The 21,831-nt window shown below is 38.1% G+C and overlaps 1 protein-coding gene and 1 pseudogene across 1 annotated transcript; one reads left to right on the top strand and one right to left on the bottom strand.

Moving 5' to 3' along the window:
- Window positions 1-6,358: 6,358 nt before the first annotated feature.
- Window positions 6,359-8,964, top strand: LOC147857123 (uncharacterized; annotated as a pseudogene).
- Window positions 8,965-11,753: 2,789 nt separating this feature from the next.
- On the bottom strand, window positions 11,754-21,282 carry LOC147857122 (P-loop containing nucleoside triphosphate hydrolases superfamily protein). Its single transcript, XM_087328868.1, has 6 exons — window positions 19,675-21,282; window positions 16,692-16,832; window positions 14,376-16,050; window positions 14,130-14,293; window positions 13,166-14,049; window positions 11,754-13,088 (listed from the first exon to the last, which is right to left on the bottom strand). The coding sequence occupies exons 1-6, from the start codon at window positions 21,250-21,252 to the stop codon at window positions 12,389-12,391; spliced, it is 5,142 nt and encodes a 1,713-aa protein (XP_087184994.1). The 5' UTR covers window positions 21,253-21,282; the 3' UTR covers window positions 11,754-12,388.
- Window positions 21,283-21,831: the final 549 nt, after the last annotated feature.

The raw sequence follows: 21,831 nt of genomic DNA, 5'->3' as shown, positions 1-21,831 counted from the left end.
TTAGCAGCAGTAAGGATAGGGGGCTGTTGTATCGGACCGGTGTAGCCGGATAGCTTGTCGGCTACATGGATGCCGATTGGGCCGGAAATGCCGGCGATCATAGGTCTACATCGAGAAATGCGTTTTCACTAGGAAGCTCCGCGGTCACCTAGAGCAGTAAGAAGTAGCGAATAGTTGCACTGTCGAGCATTGAAGTCGAGTACCGAGGAGCGGCTATCACAAAATGCGAAGCCATATGGCTTACGAGGCTCCTAAAGGATTTGCAGGTAGAGGTATCTGATCCGACAGTGATCTACTGTGATAACCTCAGCAACATCTAGTTGTCTAAGAACCCCGTCTTTCACGCCCGCACTAAGCACATTGAGGTGCACTATCATTTTGTCTACGAGCGCATTCTCTTTAGGGAAGTGGAACTGGTGTATGTTCCAACGGATCGGCAAGTGGCTGATATTTTCACCAAACCCCTCGGCTTAGACAAGTTGTGGCAGTTTTCCGGTGCACTAGGTGTGCAGTACCTCAATATGCCGAACTTGAGGGGGAGGAATGAGGAAGACGAACGAAAAGCCGATCCAGAAACCGATTTCAATTTCGGCCCGACTGAAGAAGGTGGACTACACAGGACGGCTAATAAAGCCGAAACCAGACGCAGGGGGAGCCACTAGAGCGGAGAGCCCAAGCCAAAGCCAACTGAAAAGGGGGGAGGCAAAGCTGGAAAGGCCAAGACCAAGACATGGGCAGATGTCGTCAAGGGCCTGGAAGAGGACAAATTGGAGACAACCAATTCAGACAAGAGCTGGAATGAATTGGGGTTACATGATTCGGAAGCGGTGTTTGATTCGGAGGAGCCGGATCAACTGAAGGCCAAGCGAACAAGAAGGCAGCCGAATTCAACGCCGAGACGAAAGAGTCGACGGGTCGAGGGGCGCCAGCACCGCGATAGCAAGGGAGCTGATAGGGGCCGAAGGAGCAGACAAGCCAACTGAGAAAGTCGAGGTGCGCGGGACCAGACAGGTCGTGGAAAATGAAACTGGACCGGACGAGGAGCGTGAGCAAGGCGGGAGGACGCCAGGGGGAGCTAGAGGAGAGGACCAGCTACCACAGACACAAACACTACGATCTGACCTCAAGTTGAGAAGACAAGCTCAACCGGATCTGGATCGGCTGAATAAGCCAGAGCCGGATTGGAGTCCGGAACGAAGAATTAGATCGGTGTCTGGATTGGTATCCGGAACTAGGTGCCCGATTGGGGAGACGGACCGGATTGGAACCGGTAGGCTGTTGGAGGCCTATGAATCTAGCCTAGTACGTAGGCATATTTTTGGGAGTCAGTGTCAATCGCTCGTATGAGCATTGAAGTACTTTTCAGTACTTTTGTCAGTCTTTTTAAGGACTTGTATAAAAGTGCTCATAGAGCATATTGTATGTACAGAGTGTTATTATTTGAATTGAGTTTATGCTTTCTTCTCTCTCCATCTCTCTTGTGTATTCTCTGTTCTTAAGCTTCCATTAAATCGTCATTCTCTGTTTTATTATTGTAATCCGGCTGAGCTAGTTTGTCTACAAGCTTCCGCACGCTATTCTTTTCACATAGGAGTTCACAAACACATACAAATAACCAAATTGTCAAAGTTTATCAAATCACCTAAAGGGATCTCGAACTTACTACAATTGAGAATGATGAGAGTTCCAAAGTCATCTACTCAAGCAAAACCAATCTTCCATGGTTCAAGTCCTTGTTGGTACCGCTCACATTTCACACACATGCACACAACTCCATGACATCGTTCGTGGGGAAGATAGGAATTGGAAACAATTTGACTCAAGCCTAAATTAAGCCATTTAATTGTCATTTAAATGGTTTGGAGATTTGGTTCGGCTGCTTGAGTTTTCTTAGTTGGTTTGCTTCATTTAACCAACTCAAACTAATTAAGCTTGAGCCCCTATCATTTATATATTTTTCAACTGACGTCTAGACCTATGACAACAATTCACCGCTATATGTCCTAAACTACCACAATATAAGTGAAGAAGATTTGCTCGACATCATTGTTTTTCCTTGTCTAATAATGGTCCTTGTAGATGTGTCACATATATCTCCATAGGTGTCAGAGAATCCATTGGAACTGGATTATATGTTTGCCGAGGGGGTGATTGTGTCATTGCAGATGCATAGGTAGGCATAATCCTTGGTCTTGTGAATTATTGTTGTCGCTTTGATCGACACTCGAAAAGTCAATTATCACATTGTACAACTCTACAAATGGCTTTAATAAGTGATTTGGGATCTTCAAGAAATGTAAGAAGTAAATCCTTGACATCATTATAGAGGCCAAAATGGAATTGTTCTATTAATGCTTTGATCAAACTATCAGAACTGAGGCAATATAGCAATAGAAAGAGCAATGGAAAGAGTGATGATGAAAGGGATAAACGAGATAGTAATGGATAGAGCGAGTGCGAGAGTATGACTATGGAAGGAAATAAGTGAGATAATAGCTAGTAATGGGCACGATTATGGCTCAAACCAAACCGAACCGTTAAGCCATGGTTTAACGGTTTGTTGGTTCCAAAAAAATTTAATGGTTTGGTTTGGATTTTCGATAAAAGGTTCAGTTCGGTTTTAAAACTCTAGTTTATAGGTTTATAGGTTGGTTTGAAAGGTTTATAGGTTTTTGGTTAGCTATTTTTTACCTTAATAGTTTATTAATATTGTGGTGTGCATGTGTTCCTTTGTGCCACCCTTTTAGCACACCCTTTTTAGGATGCGTGTGCCCAAAATGACCCACCCTTTTAGCACACCCTTTTTAGCCAAGCCAACCCAAATGGGTTCCGTTGTATCAACTATAAATTGATTAAGAAGTAAGAAGCTAAGTAGACTGGTTTTGATCTCTTATGTGCATTTCACATATTGGTGGAGATGACGGGGTACCAGTCCCCCACATCCAAGCATCCGCCTCTTCCGCTTTGTAGGTAGCATCGCCCTCACCACCATCACTGACACTCTTGTTAGTCTCTTGTAGTAGTATCTCTTCTATTAGCACCACCTTAGTTCACTAGTTAGGCCTCTCGATATCTACCGCTTCATCATCAACATCGCTTCATTGTCTCTATTTTTTAGTTTCTTTCGTGTTCGTGTTCGTGTTCTAGTTCCTGGTGAGGGCCGCATGGTCGCTCACGCCCATTCGTGTTCGAGTTCTCGATGAGGGCCGCACATGGCCGCTCACTCCCGTTCCTGTTCTTGTTCCCAGTGAGGGCCGCATGGTCGCTCACTCCCGTTTGTGTTCCAGTCTCCGGTGAGGACCGCACATGGTCGCTCACTCCAACTATTGTTCGTGTTCCGGATCCCGGTGAGGACCGACATGGTCGCTCATGCCCGTTGTTGTTCATGTTCCAGTTCCCGGTGAGGGCCACATGGTCACTCACTCGTTCGTGTTCCAATTCTCGGTGAGGACAACATGGTTGCTCACGCCCGTTGGTGTTTGTGTTCCAACTCTCAGCGAGGACCGTTCCAGTTCCCGGCAAGGACCACACATGGTCACTCATGCCCCTCAATCTCTTGTTTCTCGCAGGGGGGAAATGTGGTGTGCATGTGTTCCTTTGTGCCACCCTTTTAGCACACCCTTTTTAGGATGTGTGTGCCCAAAATGACCCACCCTTTTAGCACACCCTTTTTAGCCAAGCCAACCCAAATGGGTTCCATTGTATCAACTATAAATTGATTAAGAAGTAAGAAGCTAAGTAGACTGGTTTTGATCTCTTATGTGCATTTCACAATATAATGGTTTTATATTGATTTAATAGATTTAACTTAAATGCTTATTTAATTTAATGTATTTATTATTATTAGATGTTAAATTAGTTTGACTGAAATGTTAGGTTTAAATTTTTTATTAAATGGTTCGGTTTGGTTTCAATTTTCCCCTAAACGATTTGAATTTAAATGGTTTGGTTTACTTTTTCTTAAATGGTTTAGTTTAAATACTTGAGAGTTCATAAACGGTTTGGTTCGGTTTCTTTGCCTTCAAACCAAACCAAATCAAACTGAAACCGAAATCGTGCCCATTGTTAATAATAGCAGATAGAAGAAGAGAGAGCAACAATGAAAGGAAATATGTATTAAGATAAAGAGATACAAGAGAGAGCTTAGTTGGAGCACTTAAGACTAGTATTGAACCGGAATGGTTCAACAAGAGTGAGGGGCCTTCATTATATACATAGTGGGTCGTGGAGCATTTTAGGGTTTTCTAGAATGTTTCGGGAAGTTCTAAGAAGTTCTAGAATGTTCTAGGTTTCTACTATCATTTACAATATAATAATTATGACTATCAAATGGCTTAATGGTTAAGATATTGGCATATCAGCGTTGTTTACGTACGCGTATTTAACGTATCAATACGTATAATACCTTCTTATTTGTATAGTACGTACCATACGTCAAAGTTGTTCATTCAAATGTCATATACATTCGTCTAATACGGTATTTAACGTACCTTTAAAAAAATACGTATAGTACGTATTTATAGAAAATGTGAGTAAAACCCTAAAGAAAGCAAAAGAAAAGAACAACTTTAGTAAAATAGAAGGAAGGAAGAAAGACGGACAGAATAGACTTAGAAGAAGAAGAAGAAGAAGAAGAAGAAGAAGAAGCACTAGAAGAAGAAGAAGAAGAAGAAGCACAAGAAGAAGAACAACAACAAGAACAAGAACAAGAAGAACAAGAAGATGAAAATACAATCAGGTTAGTGAATATGTTTCTTTCTTTTATTTTTTATGATTAAGAATACCTCCCATTTTGTTGTATTCCAATGTCAAGTTGTATGATAATACCAAATGACAAGGGAGATTTAATTTTTAGTTGATCTAGTTTACGTATGCTTGTGTCCAGCAATCTATCTATTCCACAATAATGCATCTATACAAGTAACAAATTGGTAGACAATTGTAATTGACGTCATGCAATAAAACTCTCCTCTTTGCAAGTGTTGAGATAAAATATTATAGGAACCATGTGTTGAAACTCAAACATGTATGTATACATGTAGACAATGTGTTCAAAATCTTTCACAATTTGTAGCATTAGCTAATCCTTTGCTTATTGATTTTAGTGGTTGTATCCCATTTGAATTCATTTCAGAAATTGATCATTCTAATTTACTTTCCATGTTACTATAAATGACATTGGTTTCCAGAAACATTGAAGATCTCAATTTCGTGTCATGGGAAAAAGTGCTTGGTCCTTTTTAATGATGTCCCATTTTTTATCATTTGCAATGCATATTTATTTTTGTTAACAGCTACTCAGTTTTTGGAATATCATGGTTTTGGTTGTCTGCTTTTGAATGTGATGGGTATGAATAAATGTGCACTTGCTAGAACCCTTTCAATACAGCCTCCATATACATGGATTGTCCTTTATCTGTAGGCCCTAATAAACCGCACACTTTTAGGACATGGGCAATGTATATGCATCCGGAAAGATTCCATCAACTTGCATTTTATCGAAAGAATCTAATGCTTTCTCAGTAGTTCTATACTCAACAAACCCTCCAATGAGAGCATTCCTTTAAGACACAAGAAAAGGTGAAGTGTTTGGTAGTAATAAGTATCCCCTCATCTTGTATCTTTTCAAAGCTTTTCAATGCATCCTCAACGGGTCCATGCTCAGCATATCATGCAATCAATGTTGTCCATAATACCACATCTCGGTTGGACATTCGGTTGAAAACATTTTGCACTTCCACTATAGATCCACATTTGACATACATATCTAGCAAAGCACTATGAATAAATAGATCTTCATCGAACCCTTTCTGTACATCTTCAAGATAGATTTCTTGACCAAATGCTACTTCCCTTTTGGCTTCCAAACTTGTTGAATTTTTTGCTTTTATGCATGTCGTTATTACGTTAAGCATTAAGGCTCTTTAGTTAAGTTATGGTAATTTTTGCTTCCTTTTTAACTTCCAAAAGAGTTGAATTTTCTGTTTTTATACATTTCCTTAATTGTAACATTTTCTTGTATTTGCTTTCTATGAATAAAAGATACTCTTGAGTATCCTGTAGTTGCTTATTTAAAGTAGTATAATCCTCATCCTCCCTGAAGGTTGATCTATTCAAAGTTTTCAGTTCTTCGATTTGCTTTAATGCATTCATATAATCTTGCTCCTCTTTTTGTGCATTATTTTCCATTTTCAATATCTCAATTTTATTGATTTGTAGAAAATAAAGAAGGAAAATGCCGCCCATTAAGAACAAATATTGGGATACATGTTGCCTCAATGTCGTAAGAAGTCAAACAAGAAATAGGAGTTGGAACTGTAAATTTTGCAACAAACATATGCATGGGTCAACAACACGAATGATTGCTCATTTAATTGGAAAACCTAGCCATGGAGTAACGAAATGTACCAATGTCCCCAAGGAAATGTTGATTGACCTTACAACTTTGTATGGTAATTGTGGAAGCCAAGCAATTGGCGAAGAAGAAGATATAGTAGTAGAGATCGACTCATTCAACATGCCTGAACAAGGTATAGACACAAGCCTACAATAGGTGTCTTGATTACTAATGTTTAAATAATTGTAAATTATTTATCTTGAATTTTATTTTCTTTTAGGTGTTTCTACCTCATGCTCGTCTACCTTTGTTGATGAAAGTCAAAGCATGTCATGTATGGGTGGTGGTAGTCGCCAACCATATCCACCAACAATTATAGTGAAACAACAACCGTTGCGTAAAGGACATGTGTTACAAATGCAAAGGAAACAACATGCAAACGTTATGGAGGTGAGATGTATCATTGAAGCAAATTTGTCATTTAATCTATTAAAAACACCATGTTGGTGGAACATGTTAGAAGCTTTCTCTACAATTGGAGAGAAACATAATGGAGTCACATATAATTACATGAGGACGAAAGGCTTGAAAAATGAGGTTATATCCTTGCAAGCAAAGTTAGAAAGGGTAAAAGGATTATGGCCCAAGTATGGTTGTTCTATATTAACAGATGGATGGGTTGATGTTTCTCATAGGCAACTTGTAAATGTCCTCGTATCATCTTGTTATGGGACAAAGTTCCTCAAGTCCATTGATTGTAGTCATGCTAATACAACACCAACAGTTGATAGCTCTTGGTTAGCTGAAAGAATTTCAGAGGCAATTAGTGAAGTTGGTAAGGAAAATGTGGTCCAAGTCATTTCAGACAATGCATCTAGTTGTGTCCGCATGGGGTCTTTGCTAGAATCAGAGTTCCCTAATATTGTTTGGACTCCATGTGCAACCCATTCTTTGGATCTACTTTTGGAGGACATTGGTCAGCTGCCTTGGATGAAAAGTATTATGTTGAAAGCAAATAATATCGTACGTTTTTTTTGCAAGAAGAGGAATGCTAGGAAATTTTTTTCTGCTCACAGTAACCTCGCCATCTTGAGATCTTCTAAGACAAGGTTTGGTGTGATGTACCTTGTCATACAACGTTTGCTCAAAGTTTGGTATCCTCTTGAGTAAACAGTGGTGAGTGACATGTGGAGGTCTTGGTCAGATTGCAATAAGCCAGATGCCATGAATGTAAAGAACTACATCCTTGATCCTACAACTGAGTCCTCGTTTCAAGTTGTTTTGACCCTAATGGCACCATTGTATAGTGTTTTACGACTTACTAATAGGGAGGGATCCACTATTGGTTTGTTATATGAGTTTATGCGAAGAAGCAAAGATGTTTTAGCAAAAGGAGTGGAAGAAAACATCCCCCACAAATCCAAGTAAATTTCATATTTATTTTAATTTTTTATGGTTTCCTAGCATTAAACCTCCAAATGTTTTCTCATGTTTTAAGATCAGATCATTTTGTAATTACTAATACCCTTTTAGGTACGAAGATGTTTTGAAGTTATTTGACATACGATGGAAATGGTTCAAGAGGCCGATCCACCTTGTAGCTCATTTGCTGCATCCGATGTAGAGAGAGGAGGCTACATTTATTAACCCCGAGTTAATGGATGCATGGATGAGCTATACAGAAAAATTGTACTCGACACTTGAATGTGATATCTTATTTCGTGAATTGCATGAATATCGAAATGGTACAGGGACATTTAGCTATGCATTAGCATGTGAAGAGATATCTATGATGACGCCAGTCACATGGTGGGAAAATTTTGGTGGAAGAACTCCAAAGCTCCAAGCATTAGCTGTCCGCATATTATCCCAAGTAAGTGTCAAGTTTTGAAAAAATGATCAATTTTATAGTTAAGTTCTAAAATACTGCACTTTTGTGTACTACCTTTTATTTCATATTTTGTTTTCTATTAGGATTGCTCTTCTGGGGCAGCAGAAAGGAATTGGAATGCACATGCTCTCGCACATACAAAAAATAGAAACAGACTAAAGGTAGCACAACTTGAACGATTGGTATATGTGCGAGAGAACTTAAGGCTAGTTCGCAAGTTTGAGACTGTGAATGCATCTCCAATGCAGGTATTGTTTTATTCACTTCTTATAATTTACATTCCTCAAATTTCGTTAAGCTTTTATAAACTTGTTTGCAGGTGAATCCAAATGAGATAGATGTCTCTAAGACTCCTGATATTCCATCTATTAGCCACGAGAATGATATGGATAGAGAATTCTATGAAACTTATTTTCAAGAAACAATGAGCATGAGAAGAAGGACAAGGAGCATGACAAGATCACATACGACAACATCAAGCGATGGAGTCCCTATTGATCGAATACGGAGGCAGAGGCCAAGAAGAGATGATGAGCAGTCTTCTTGTAATAGGAGAATAACAAGATCAAGTACATTTGCTTCTTTACCACCAAATGATCAAGATAATGTCAATGGAATAGAAGAAGCAATTCATACAAATTATGATGATCTTACTGACGAAGAACCTATGTTGATGTCATCAACTAACACTGAATCTGATGATGAAGATGGTGATTGTGATGAGGACGAGATCTAATGGCTAATATTTCTGATTTCTGTACATTATTACTAAGCTCAATAGCCATATGTTACTTTTCTTTGATCTAAGCCCATTTTGATACATTAGAGTCTTGGACATAGTTCAAGTTATGTGTTCTTAGAAGTCAAATATCTGATGTTATGTGTTGTTAAGGTTTTTTTCTAAATTTTGTTCCTACAATGCATTCTATTTCTTTGACAAAATGCAATGTAAGTGTATCTCAAATATTCGATGTTATGTGTTCTGAAGGTTTTTTCCAAATCAAAAGATGTGGTCTTTTCTTCAATAGGTATGTTGCACTTCTTGTCAAAGTGTTGTTTTTGTCAAAAGTACGATTTTTTTTGTAGAATTTTAGCTTGTCATGACTCATCATGTGAATTCCCTCAATCATGTGAGGGATATACAGTTTTTGCTTCGTGGCCTTGGCTGTTGTTGCAAATGCCCAACAAGTTTGGGTTTTTTTTTACCTAACAAATATCTATTTGATTTGTTGATTTGTATCCTTTTGATTCTCATATTTGCTCGATTTGCCCTTTAGTACTTTTAAGATGCAACTACAGCCATGGAATGCTTCGTTACATTGCATATACACGGTTACAATATTACAATATTACAAATATTTTTTAAGAAAGTAAATAAATTTCAAATTCTAGAAGTATTTAACGTATTTAACGTACTATACGTATTTTATGTATTTTATAGGTATTTAACATACTAAAAAACGTATTTAACGTATTTTAAAATTGGGAGGTACTATACCCGTATTAATACGTTAAATACGTATGGTATCATTACCGTACCTAACAACCATGTGGCATATGTACATGTAAGTCAAGGGTTTGAGCATTGCCATCACATGATGACCATCATAGATTGTAAGAAAGTTTTATACCTAACCATGCAAAGAGTTCCTTAACTTTGTTAGCTGCCAACTTCCCTCATCCTACTACAATTTTTCCCACAAAGCAAAATATCAGGCAACATTTTCTAATTGAAGAAAATTGTAGTCGTGTTTCATAGAGTTCTTCCCTCTACCTAATTTGGGGAATCCTTCCATGCCAACATTCATATATGTCCCATTCACGTTGGCATAACCATTATATCCACCATTCATTTGTAGTGCATTGCCAACAAGTAGGTAGTGTGGATTATGTGCCATACATTCCATTGCAATTGGTAAATCTTGCATGTCTCCACAATGGTGACATATCTTTGTACATTCCTACCCACCAATATTCTTCTTTAAGCTTGGTGAACATCGGCCATGTACCTATGTGCTATCTAGGGTTATGGAATTAATGTTGGGCTTGGGCTCTTGCCATTTCACTCATAGGACATGCATTTTAACAAATTCTTTATAATTTTACATTTTTAATATTATAAGTTGTTTTCATCCTTCTTCATTTACTTTTGATTTTGACCTTTTAAAATAGTTTTAGCTAAATTTTGAATAAAGTCATGATTCTCATGCTCCCACTCAAATCCAATATGGTAAAACACTATAATCTATTAGGGGTCATATGACATTTATCCCTAGAACTGCTTTGATCTAGGTGGGGGAGGGGAACTCATGACTGTTCATAACATTTTAATGTTGTAATCAAACTAGTTAGAAGACCAGAACTTATTAAATTCAGTTTTTATTTCTTTTGAGTTTTTTCCTATATAGCCTACAGATTAGAACAGGATGCAACAATCTTCCCCATCTAACTGATGTGTTGTAAATGCAGCCTAAAACCTTCAGCCCATGCATGAAGATAAAATGGGAATTTGCTTCATTTACAGACTTCAAGAATGCAGTAGAATCAGTAAGGCTCATTACTAACAGGATATTAGCCATCATTAACAATACAATGCTATTAGTGAAAGACGTGCACTGTAAAAGAAACTTCAGAACCAGTTTCCTGCTCCCATTTGCCAAAGCATATAGTCACTAACATTGTGCAAGATATTAGACATTACAAATCAACCATAATAAAAGAATTACTGTATTATATCATGTCACAATAAATATCTCTATGCTGTACCACCCACACATTTGTCACCATAATATGAAACCAATGCCAGCAGATTATCAATGTCTGTTTGAATGAAGTACAACTGAGTTGAATTGAATCTAGCTAACATTGATAAATATAATGACCTTCAAATAAAAGATATCTACAAGTAAATACAACCTAGTGGAAAGCAAAGCCCCTTTAGACATTTCAAATAAACCATAATAAAATAAGTATTATATTACATAAACTCACAATAAGTCTCTCTAAGCAGTACCACTCATACATGTCACATTTCTCTCCATAATATGAAACCAATGCCAGCAGATTATCAATGTCTGTTTGAATGAAGTACAACTGAGTTTAATTGAATCTAGCTAACATTGATAAATATAATGGCCTTCAAATAAAAGATATCTACAAGTAAATACAACCTAGTGGAAAGCAAAGCCCCTTTAGACATTTCAAATAAACCATAATAAAATAATTATTATATTACATAAACTCACAATAAGTCTCTCTAAGCAGTACCACTCATACATGTCACATTTCTCTCCATAATATGAAACCAATGCCAGTGTATCATCAATGCCTGTTTGAATGAAGTACAGCTGAGTTGAATTGAATCTAGCTTATATTGATAAATATAGTAACCTTTAAATAAAAGATATCTACAAGTAAATACAACCTAGTGGAAAGCAAAGCACCTACAGGAGCATATTTACAACTTTCCATCATAAATAAGCTTCTATGACATTTTATGGTATAACATCACCTAACAGGACCAAATCCAATACTGACGCATCATTGCTAATAAAGTACAGAAATGCAAACAATAATACTTCTTATATAAAAATGGGCCCAAATTTCATAAATAGGCCATTTTAGTTCCCTGAAAAATAATAAGCCCAGTCATTGCAGGAAACAATAAACAGTGGTTTACTGTATTATTTCAAGGGGAAGATAGCACAAAATTGGGCCAATTTCACCAGAATATATATCAGTTGACACATGTCACATATCCAATCGTCTGGATGTAGTTCTAAATGAAACACGCCTAACCCACTTAAGAGGGTCAAATCAGGCATTCTTGTGACATTATGAGAATCTCTTTCAAAATCTCTCTATCCGTCATCATTAGGTGGGATCGAAAAGCCAAGTAAATTAACTTAAGGCTACATAAATTGGCTTTTGTGGACTCTGGCAAGCATATTGAACAAACAAATCTGACATTTGGATGAATTGAAATTTGACAGTCTTCCTTGAAACTGAAAAATTCATATGGTCAAAGGTCGTGCATCAATTTACTTCTCCAAAAACGATTTTGCAAAGCTTCATTTAAACCAAATGCCCTAAGAAAAGAAACATCAAGTTCCTGAAGACCCATACTGATCAACAACTTCCCTTCGATGCTGTTAAGGCCATCACTTCATACAAGAAATTATTTTGATTAGCGGACAAAGGCATGTAAGCTTTGTGGTGCAAAAGTCATTATTTGAATCCACAATCTGAGAGCTTGATTTACTTTCTTTGCATCCATTTGCGTAAGACACAGGTGAAATCGCAGCATTCATTCCTTTCTTATGCTTATCTGCACACATACAGGTGCCTTCACGTGACGACATAACACATTGTATAGTAGCTTTGTCCTCATCCATGTGGAAGAGAGCATCAAGTTCAATTGATATCCCAGATGTACAGATGCCAATCACTTCATCTGCCACAATTAGTGAAGAATCTGCCCCTCTACGCATCCATGACCTGACAAATAAATCTTCAAACTCTTGCTTAACCCTCAGCAAACATTCAGCACAACAATGTTCCCACAATCTACTGCCTGATCCACACAGGAATTCAAGATTGACTTCATTCAACATGTGATTGCCAGGTAAAATAACTTGATCATCCTGTTCTTGATGTCCTTTAGCTAAGCTGGAGTTGGAATTCAAGGATTCTAAATGATTCTCTTCACTCTTTTCATGAAGAAAATAATCTGGTTCAATGACCACATTTTGCATCACATCAGAACCTTGATCTTTGGTTGATACAGTGTCAACAGCTGTGTACAAACACTCCCCTTTGTTGCTTAATAGAAAAGTTTTCTTCATAGCTACGCTTTCAAACCTGAGAGTATAAATCCATTTTAATAAATATTAGGGTGATGGACGAATGTAGAAAACAGGTTTCCCACAAGAAGTTACCTGCGTAGATGGTGAGCCCATGAGAAGATCTTATCTTCTAATGATGCTGCTTGATGGACAAGATGACAGAACTGTCTGGGATCTTTCCCAAGATTCACCTTTGCATTGATTCGATTCCTTAGGAGACCTAAAACTTCCTTCACAGCTGAAGCTACATCTCTGGCTTTGACATAAGTGCCATTATATGCTAGCAATCCCACTGCAATCAACCCTTTCAGGTCTATAGAACCGAAATCGTTATTTGGACTAGAACCACCATCAGCAGATCCTGATGATAACTTTTTCCTCGTTGTTTTTGTGACAAAAGTAGGTCCATCTTTTAGCTTACATGTTGCATGACGCAACTCTGTGAGTTCAGGATGGTAGAGCAATTGATATCCAACAGCAGATATGGCAACAGATAAGTAACTTTGCTCCTTAATATGTAAATTCCCAGGACATTTCGGTGCTAATGGCATTCCATCACATTGTTTGGAATCTAAATGCTTAGAATTTGTTTCGACGGTATTTGTATTGCACACAGGTAAACTAACATCCATAGACATCGCCTTGCCCAGACTGTCATCTTTGCCACTGTCTTTGCATAGGATTTTTTTCTGATTTGGATTAATTAATGATTGAGATGCTGATGGGCAGGTTCCAGCTGAATCTTTGAAGCATAATAGTGCTTCAGAAAGAAACTTTCCGTAATCATCAGCCGCCCTACTAAATATGATCTTCAGGTCAACTATATGATGAGGTGCCTCAACCCAGGAACTTGGCACAGATCTACACGGAGATATCTCACAAGTTGTTCCAAATAGTAGCCCTGGATTGATTGGAGTTCCAAAAAAGAAATCGACAATTTTATGTGGAATATCATCCTTGGGCATACCAGTGGAGGCCTTTACAAACAAAATACTGGCTAAGAAACACGAAAAATATTTTTTGGACCTAGCTTTAATAAGAAAACAGGAAAACTCACCAGAAAAATTATTTGCAGAGTTGACGGCATTGAATTCACTTGTTGCATAAAGACATTCCAACATTGACTTGTTTCTACAGCAGATGTATTCTTTGATGGCTCAAGAGCCCAGGCCTCCAGTTCTGGCATATACAGGACACATGGGCATTTATTTTGAACATTCCCTGCAAAGTTTTGTGAATACAATCAAGAAAAGAATTTGTATCAAGTCTGGTCAGATTTCTGTAAAGACAAAAGGTCGCTTACCTAAAATTGATATGAGACCCTGGATTGCATCCCCATGTCCCTCTTGTAACATTGTTGTAAAATTAAGGTTGCACATCTCAAGAAAACCCTCAAATCCAAATAGCAACCAAGACACCAGATGGTTGAGACCACTTGTCCGCTTACCAGAAACCATAATTCTGAACTTGCTACCCTTGTATGCTACCTTCTGTGTGATAGCTACCTTTGACCCCTGCCGAGAGATCATACCTTTTCCACAAAATACAGTTTCGAACTCATGCTCGAGTTTCTCCTTAGAACAATCAGTCATTGTTCCATGTAAAATAGAGGCAATATTTTCCATCCAAGAATCTCCAAAGTGAGATTCGATTTTTTCTTTTAGTAGTATCGCTATTGTTTCCAACACTGGAGGCAATACAACTCTCTCATCCATGTGAAATGATATGATCATATAAACCATAGGCCACAAGAAAACAGGGACCATGTGGGATGGAAGCGGACCATTAGGAACAATGTTCACTGCTGCTTTAGCAGATCTCCAAGAGCATGGTGGAGACACTTTTCGTAGTGAAACACACCAATCAAGCATATTCACATTCAAATTAGGTGATGACACAAATTCCTTAATGCCTTTCTTTTCCACATCTTCCAGCATATCATCTAAAGGAATAACCCTCCTAAGAGAATTCATTGCAGCCTCTGCGCAAAGGGCCTGCAAATCTGCTCCAGCAAAACCTGCAGTTTGCCTGGCTAACAAGGAGATGACATCTGCTGTTGGAGGTAACTGCCACCTTCTAGTCAAGAGTCTGAGGATTGCCGTTCTATCCAATAACGATGGCAGAGGAAAATAGATTTCTCTATCAAATCGTCCTGGGCGCCGCAATGCAGGATCCAATGAATCGGGTCGATTAGTTGCACCAATGACAACTACAGAACCCCTAGACTTGATACCATCCATAAGCGCTAATAGCGTTGAGACGACTGACTTGTGGGTCTGATCCTGGTGCTGAGACCGGGTTGGTGCAAGACCATCAATTTCATCAAAAAATATGATGGATGGTTGATGTTTCTCTGCCAGAGAGAATAGTAAGCGAAGTTGTCGTTCTGCATCCCCTACATATTTTCCCAGACAGTCTGCCCCTTTCCTTGCAAAATAAGCAATCTTATTGTGCCCTTTAGCACATGCTCCTACAAGAGCCTTTACAGCAAGTGTCTTTCCAGTGCCTGGATGGCCATATAAAAGTACACCACGAGGTGGTGAAACTCCAAGGCTAGTAAAGACTTCAGGATATAGCAAAGGAAGAACGACCATTTCCTTCATGCATTGTATCACATCTCCTGATCCTGCAATAGAATCCCAATCATCCGATATGGTTTCTCCATCAGATCCACCAACCATTACAGGTGCAATCCTTGCAAGGTCTCTTTGGAGACGTTTGCGTTCTCGCTTTAAGAATTCCTCATCAACACCTGCCTTTTCCTGCCACTTTTCTTCTGCCTCGGCATCTATTTGAGCAGCTCTCTGAGACAGCTTTTTCCACTCACCAAGCTTCCTTTTGAGACGAATCTGTCCCAAATTTAAACTATTCATACGCCGATTGCCAGGCAATCGAGGCAAAAAGTGGTGTAAATGTTCATGACAGGCCATCAAAAACTTGCTGTGATCAAAGAAACATCGTTCAAAGCGTGCACAAGCCTGCAAAGTCACCGAGCAAATTTCCATAAAGTTTAATTAACTCCGTATGCTTCGAATTGATGCAAGGCCTCTGAGTTTTGTGTTGTTTTAAATAATGTTGTTTTTAAAAACCACAAATAAGCTTCACATATTTTTCCTCAAGATTTTATTATTGGACCTTGTGAGTGGTTTATATCAAAAAGTAATCAGATAGCTTCTAATGGTAATAGCTTCTGCATTGATGGCCATTAATTTGTTAGAAAGAAATGAACTAGTGGCATTTTGGAAAGTAAGTAGATATGGCAAGAACTAGATTTATGATCTCATGGCGTATGAGTTTTAACTTTTTGCCAAAATCTTTGCTTTTTGCAATTTTCTAACTTCGGGTTTCTGAATGCTGCAGATGATACAAAAAACATGAGATTACATGACCATATCAGGATGTCTACAAAATGCAGGTTCCAACATTATCCAGAAAAGGGTCATTTCTCTGAGGTCTTTGGTTTAAGAAATTCAGAAATCATGTAGCCTGTACATGCCTTCTGGCATGAGATGTATGGCATGTGTATATACCTTATAGTCTCTTTAGCTGTAATTAAGAGAATCCCAACCTCAAGGGCTTGAGATTATTATTTTGCTAATGTCAAAAAAAGGCAACCAACCAGGTGATATGTGCGGGGACACCTTTCTATTCGACACCCAATTGTTGCACCAGGCCGTGCACACCGACTACATTTCAGCTGCTTACCCCTTCGAAGAGCTGCTCGAATGTTCTTTATATGGCCCACACCAGCAAAATACACCTGTGTGAAAAGCATTTAAATCACATATTACTTGGGAAACTTTTCTTTCTTACATATGTAGACAACATACAACATTCAATTTTTATTCATGTTCTTACAAATTATGTTCAGCCATGAGCACGGCAGTTAGGAAAAAACACTAAATAGTGAACTTTAAATGAGATAAATGGAACACAAAAATGTCTTAGATAGGAAAATTTGAATAGTTTTGAATCTTCTTTGAACTAGCTTTGGGATACTGCTTGAAGAATATAATAAATCGAAGTTCAATGCCAGAGATTTGGGCCACATAATCATACATCAATTGAATGTCTAAATCCTTGAGCCCCATGTCTAGAGGCCGGCTTTATGACCACATAGTTACTTTAGATTAAAAGTAATGGAACCTACTTTATACTCAATGAAGAAAAAAGTCCTTCATTGAATCAAGCCCATGGACAGTAGTACATCGTTCAAATGTTGCATTTACAAAATCTCCCAATCAATACTCAAACCACAGCAGGTCACATGGGATGTAAATGGAATGCCATGCAGTATTTGGGTACAAATGTGACCAAAGGCCAATGGCAATTAGCAAAATGGATAAAGTGCAATATCACCATCTGGAAGTATGATAAATGTTTTTCTGTCATACATTGATACTCACACTGAATGCTCAGGTTAAGGATCAAAGTTAAGAACCAAAGCTAGTTCGTTGATTGCACAGTTGTAACGCTAAAAGGTTATAATATAATATTGCATTTGAAAGTAAGGATTTTGATGAGCAGGAGTTGAATTATTCAACTATAAATGTAAACATTATATATGTGGTTCATAATTTGAGATTGTGTACAACCATGAGGGCATTGACTGGTTTGCATTGCAGGCTGAAGCTAAGAACCAAAGTTAGCTATGTTGTTAGTCCAACATTTGTATCCATTACATGGGTTAACCAATCATATAATAAGTTATGGTGTTACAAAAAATTACAGGAGATTTTTGTGCAAATGTGTTAGACATGCTGGAAACCGACCTTGAGTATTAGCATAGCTGACCATCTTTGAACAAATGGAGAAAATTGAGAGAGTTAATGAGAAACGATAGGATATGCTTAGAAACTTTCTAAATAGAAATCAAACAAACTCAGATGAGTATTTTCTCATCTAGTGTTTTCTTACAATAGTTTAAAACATAATACAACAGACTATGGTCCATTGATGTTTATGTATGGATTCCAAACCAGAGCTACAGTTGTGTTGAATATGCAGAGACAGAAACTGCAAAGCGTAAGATTTTCTCAAGGAAATGGAATATATGCTCAAAGAGGATAACCAGTGGACTTCAAAGAGGAAGGTTCACAATCTTACCTTTCCTGAGAATTCCTCTTCTCTATCAACAGTTCTAAATGTGTTTCAACTGAGATGGGTATTTGCCCATTCTAGTGTTTTCTTCCCGTAGTTCTAAACATATTCCAATGCTTCATCCATGTTGAGTTTGCAGATCCAGAGCTCCAGAGTGTTGAGTTTGTGGATCCAGAAAATGCGAAGTCTGAAAGATTTTCTCAAGGACATGGAATGTATGCTCAAAATTCCTTGGAAAAATGCGAACATGCCCAACCAAAAAGAGGAAGATTTCATAATTTTACATTTCCTGAGAATTCATCCTCGCAACATAGTTCCAGAGTCAATTTTTCAATGTGCTGTGACCTTTCACCATCCTCACGAAAGTTAGTCATGTCATTAACCTGTTCGCTTCGATCAAGAGTACTAATATTCACCTAAAGCTTCGTGTTAGTCAATTGAAGAACTTGGGCGAAATAGCAGAGTAGGTTGCTTCTAGTTTTGTGAAGTCTCATTAACTTCAACAAAACTTGACACTGAATCTTAGATTCTCAAGTGGAAAGAACGAGGCAGTCTGCCTTTAGATGAGTCCTTGTCACATGTGGAAGTAAACCTGAAGAGGGATTCACTTTGGAAAAAACAAAAGCATTCAGAAGAGTCTTGCCTTTAAGACCTAGTTTCCAGAGGTAACCCCAAGAAGGAGACGTTTTTTCACTCAACATGTGTGGGAAAAGTTTCTGAAAAAACGAAAAAAGCAAGGAGTTTTATGTATGTCTGGTCATTGCGTGTACATATATATCTCACACTTTATTTATAATTTAATATTATGTCTATATAAAATGCTTATAGGTGGTTATCGTTTAACCTTGGCAAGGCCAAGGATATGGTGTTCAAAGGAATAGTATGTCTGGTCAATGCATGTACATATATATCTCACACGTTATTTATAATTTAATAATAGTATGTCTATATGAAATGCTTATAGGTGGTTATCGTTTAACCTTGGCAAGGCCAAGGATATGGTGTTCAAAGGAATAGTATGTCCGTTCGTTGCGTGTACATATATATCTCACACTTTATTTATAATTTAATAATAGTATGTCTATATGAAATGCTTATAGGTGGTTATCGTTTAACCTTGGCAAGGAAAGATTTGGGGAATCCTTGCCCGTATCAGCACAGATTATCTAAGCACACCTATGATGGAAGGAGACCAATGGAGTGACAACTTCTATCCATGATAGGCAGGATTACTTGAGTTAGGGCCCTGTTGATTCCTTGAGTTAAGACCTTGTTTTCCCATAAGATCATCAGAGCTTAGATGTGTGAACTAGTGATTGTAGTTCCAGCTTTAGTCAGATCAATTATCATTCATCCGAAGACCTTCTATCCTCAAAAGGGTTTTTAGATGCATGTTGGATTCATATTTACCATCAAAGAAGTTGTCATAATTTTGACATTTGGAATTGCCAATGTAGGAAATCAAGAAAAAGGCACATGAAAAATGGAAGCAGAGTTCTCACCTCAGGACTCCAAATTGCACATTCTTGATGGACCCACACTCCTGCAATACCAAAATGATCATCCAAAGGCCCTAGGAGTGGCCCAAGCCAGCCAGAATCACTTCCAAAGGCATCCCATTCACTGTACCCTGGATGATTTTTATCAGATCCATTCTTTTGATGGGCTTTCTTTTGATCGCTTCTATCTTTACTAGAGGATGGCATAAAAAATTCCAGGGGTTCTCCCTTGCTATTACCTCCACATAATCCACACCTCCTTCCTTCATCTAGATCTAGTTTTGTTTCCTCATTAATACTTGGATCTTGATCTTTCACTTTCTCATCAGCATCATGCACTGTAGAATCTCCATTTCCTACAAAGACTGGAGATGAACTCTGCTCCTTGCTTACAGTAGAGGCTTTCACTGAATCAATCCCATGTGTATCTGATCCATTGTTTGAGGAATTACTTACATCTTTAGCACTGGAGCTACTGCAGTTGAAGGTAGAATGAACCTCCGTAGTAGTATCTTCGTTGGATTGGCGTTCACCATTCTGAATATATTTCTCTTTGCAGTCATTTAAACCTTTATCACTCAATTCAGCTTGTAAATGAGAATCTCTGTCATTTTCCTCAATGCACCTTTCTACTCCTTCAGATACAATATATGGCTTTGATTCATATGAAGTATTCAAGGACTCATCCATCCCTGCCTTTGAAATGAAATTGTCTGAAATATTTGACAATTTTTCAACCTCTTCTTGTGGAAGACTACTATGCGCACTACAATAGGATGTGCTATTTACATGTGTTTCAGTATCCACAGGTCTAGTCTGAATCTTGAATCTTTTCCTAGACTTTCTGTTCCATACAACATTTTTTCCTTCTATATGAGCATCTAGTTCATCCAAGCTCTTCCTTTTCTGAGATTTCCGAGGCTCCTTAACATGTTCTTCAGTCCAATCATCAGGAATCTGTTCTTCCTCATCATCTTCTTCATCTACATCTAGTTTGCAGGCTTTCCTTTTGTTGCTTGTGTTAGAAGAAGTTTCACCCGTTGTTCTGACTTGAGGTGACGTAGCACAAACCTCAGTTCTATTCAACCTTCCACTTCTTCTGTGTTGACTTTCTAGTGCTGCAATCTCTCTACTAGCATTTAGAACGCTGTCTAAAGAACGGCATTTATGTCCTACCATTTCGGGACTGTTCTTATCTCTCTCTTTCACAGATCTACGTCTCTTCCTCTCCTTTTCAGGATCACGTTCATCAAGGCTAAAGCTGTGGCTAGGTAATCTTCTTTTATCACATACGCAATGATGATTCGCAAGATATTTTGCTTTGCTCCTCTTGTGATGAGAAACTTTCGAGATTGAGCAACAATTAAACCTGGAAAACTCACCGTTTTGATGATGATAATGATCCGATCTGAGGAGCGAGAGATGGCGAGAATTCTTAGAAGAATCTGTGATTCGATGATAGCTATAGTCTTCTGGTTGAGTAGGAAGAGCAGATCTTCTGCGTTGTTCACTGTGCCCACAAAGAAACTGTGAAGAAGAGCAAGAGGAAGAATGGAGACTGTTTCTGCAGCGAGATAACATAGGAACACTTTCTGCTTCTTTTTCTTCTTCTCTCTTTGATGCTTCTTCTTATGTCTGTGTGCTTTCTTCTTCTTCTTAGTTTTTTCTGTCTTCTTCGTCTATGGAAAGGAAGAAGGGGTCAAAAACGAGAGAGAGAGAGGGAGAGAGTTGAAAAGCTTCTGCTTCTGCTTCTGCTTCTGCTTCTGTTTTTGTTTGTGTTTGTGTTCATCGCCATCGCCATCGCCATCGTCTTCTGATGGATGGATGGATGGATGGATGCGTGCGGTGCCTCTTTGATACGAGAGAGAGAGAGAGAGAGAGAGAGAGAGAGAGATTGAGGAGGTCGAAGAAGAAGGAGAAGGAGAAGGAGAAGGGAAAGAAAAGAGGAGGAAAATGTTACATTAAATTGATTAATTTTAAATTACTTATTTATTTATTTATTTATGATTAGATATACATATGTACAGCGTCGTAACTCTTAGCAAGCATCTTTTTTTGGACATGAGTTAGGAAGAAATAGGTATCATATTGTAAAATGCACATAAACATAAAGACATCAAAACCAGTCTAGTTAGCGTCTTACTTCTTACTCAATTTATA

The sequence above is a fragment of the Azolla caroliniana genome, unplaced genomic scaffold (genome assembly GCF_043228905.1).
Source record: "Azolla caroliniana isolate FFs.n. ecotype wild unplaced genomic scaffold, voAzoCaro1.0.p SCAF_12, whole genome shotgun sequence".
Classification (NCBI taxonomy): domain Eukaryota; kingdom Viridiplantae; phylum Streptophyta; class Polypodiopsida; order Salviniales; family Salviniaceae; genus Azolla; species Azolla caroliniana.
This window is presented reverse-complemented; position numbering and strand designations above follow the sequence as displayed.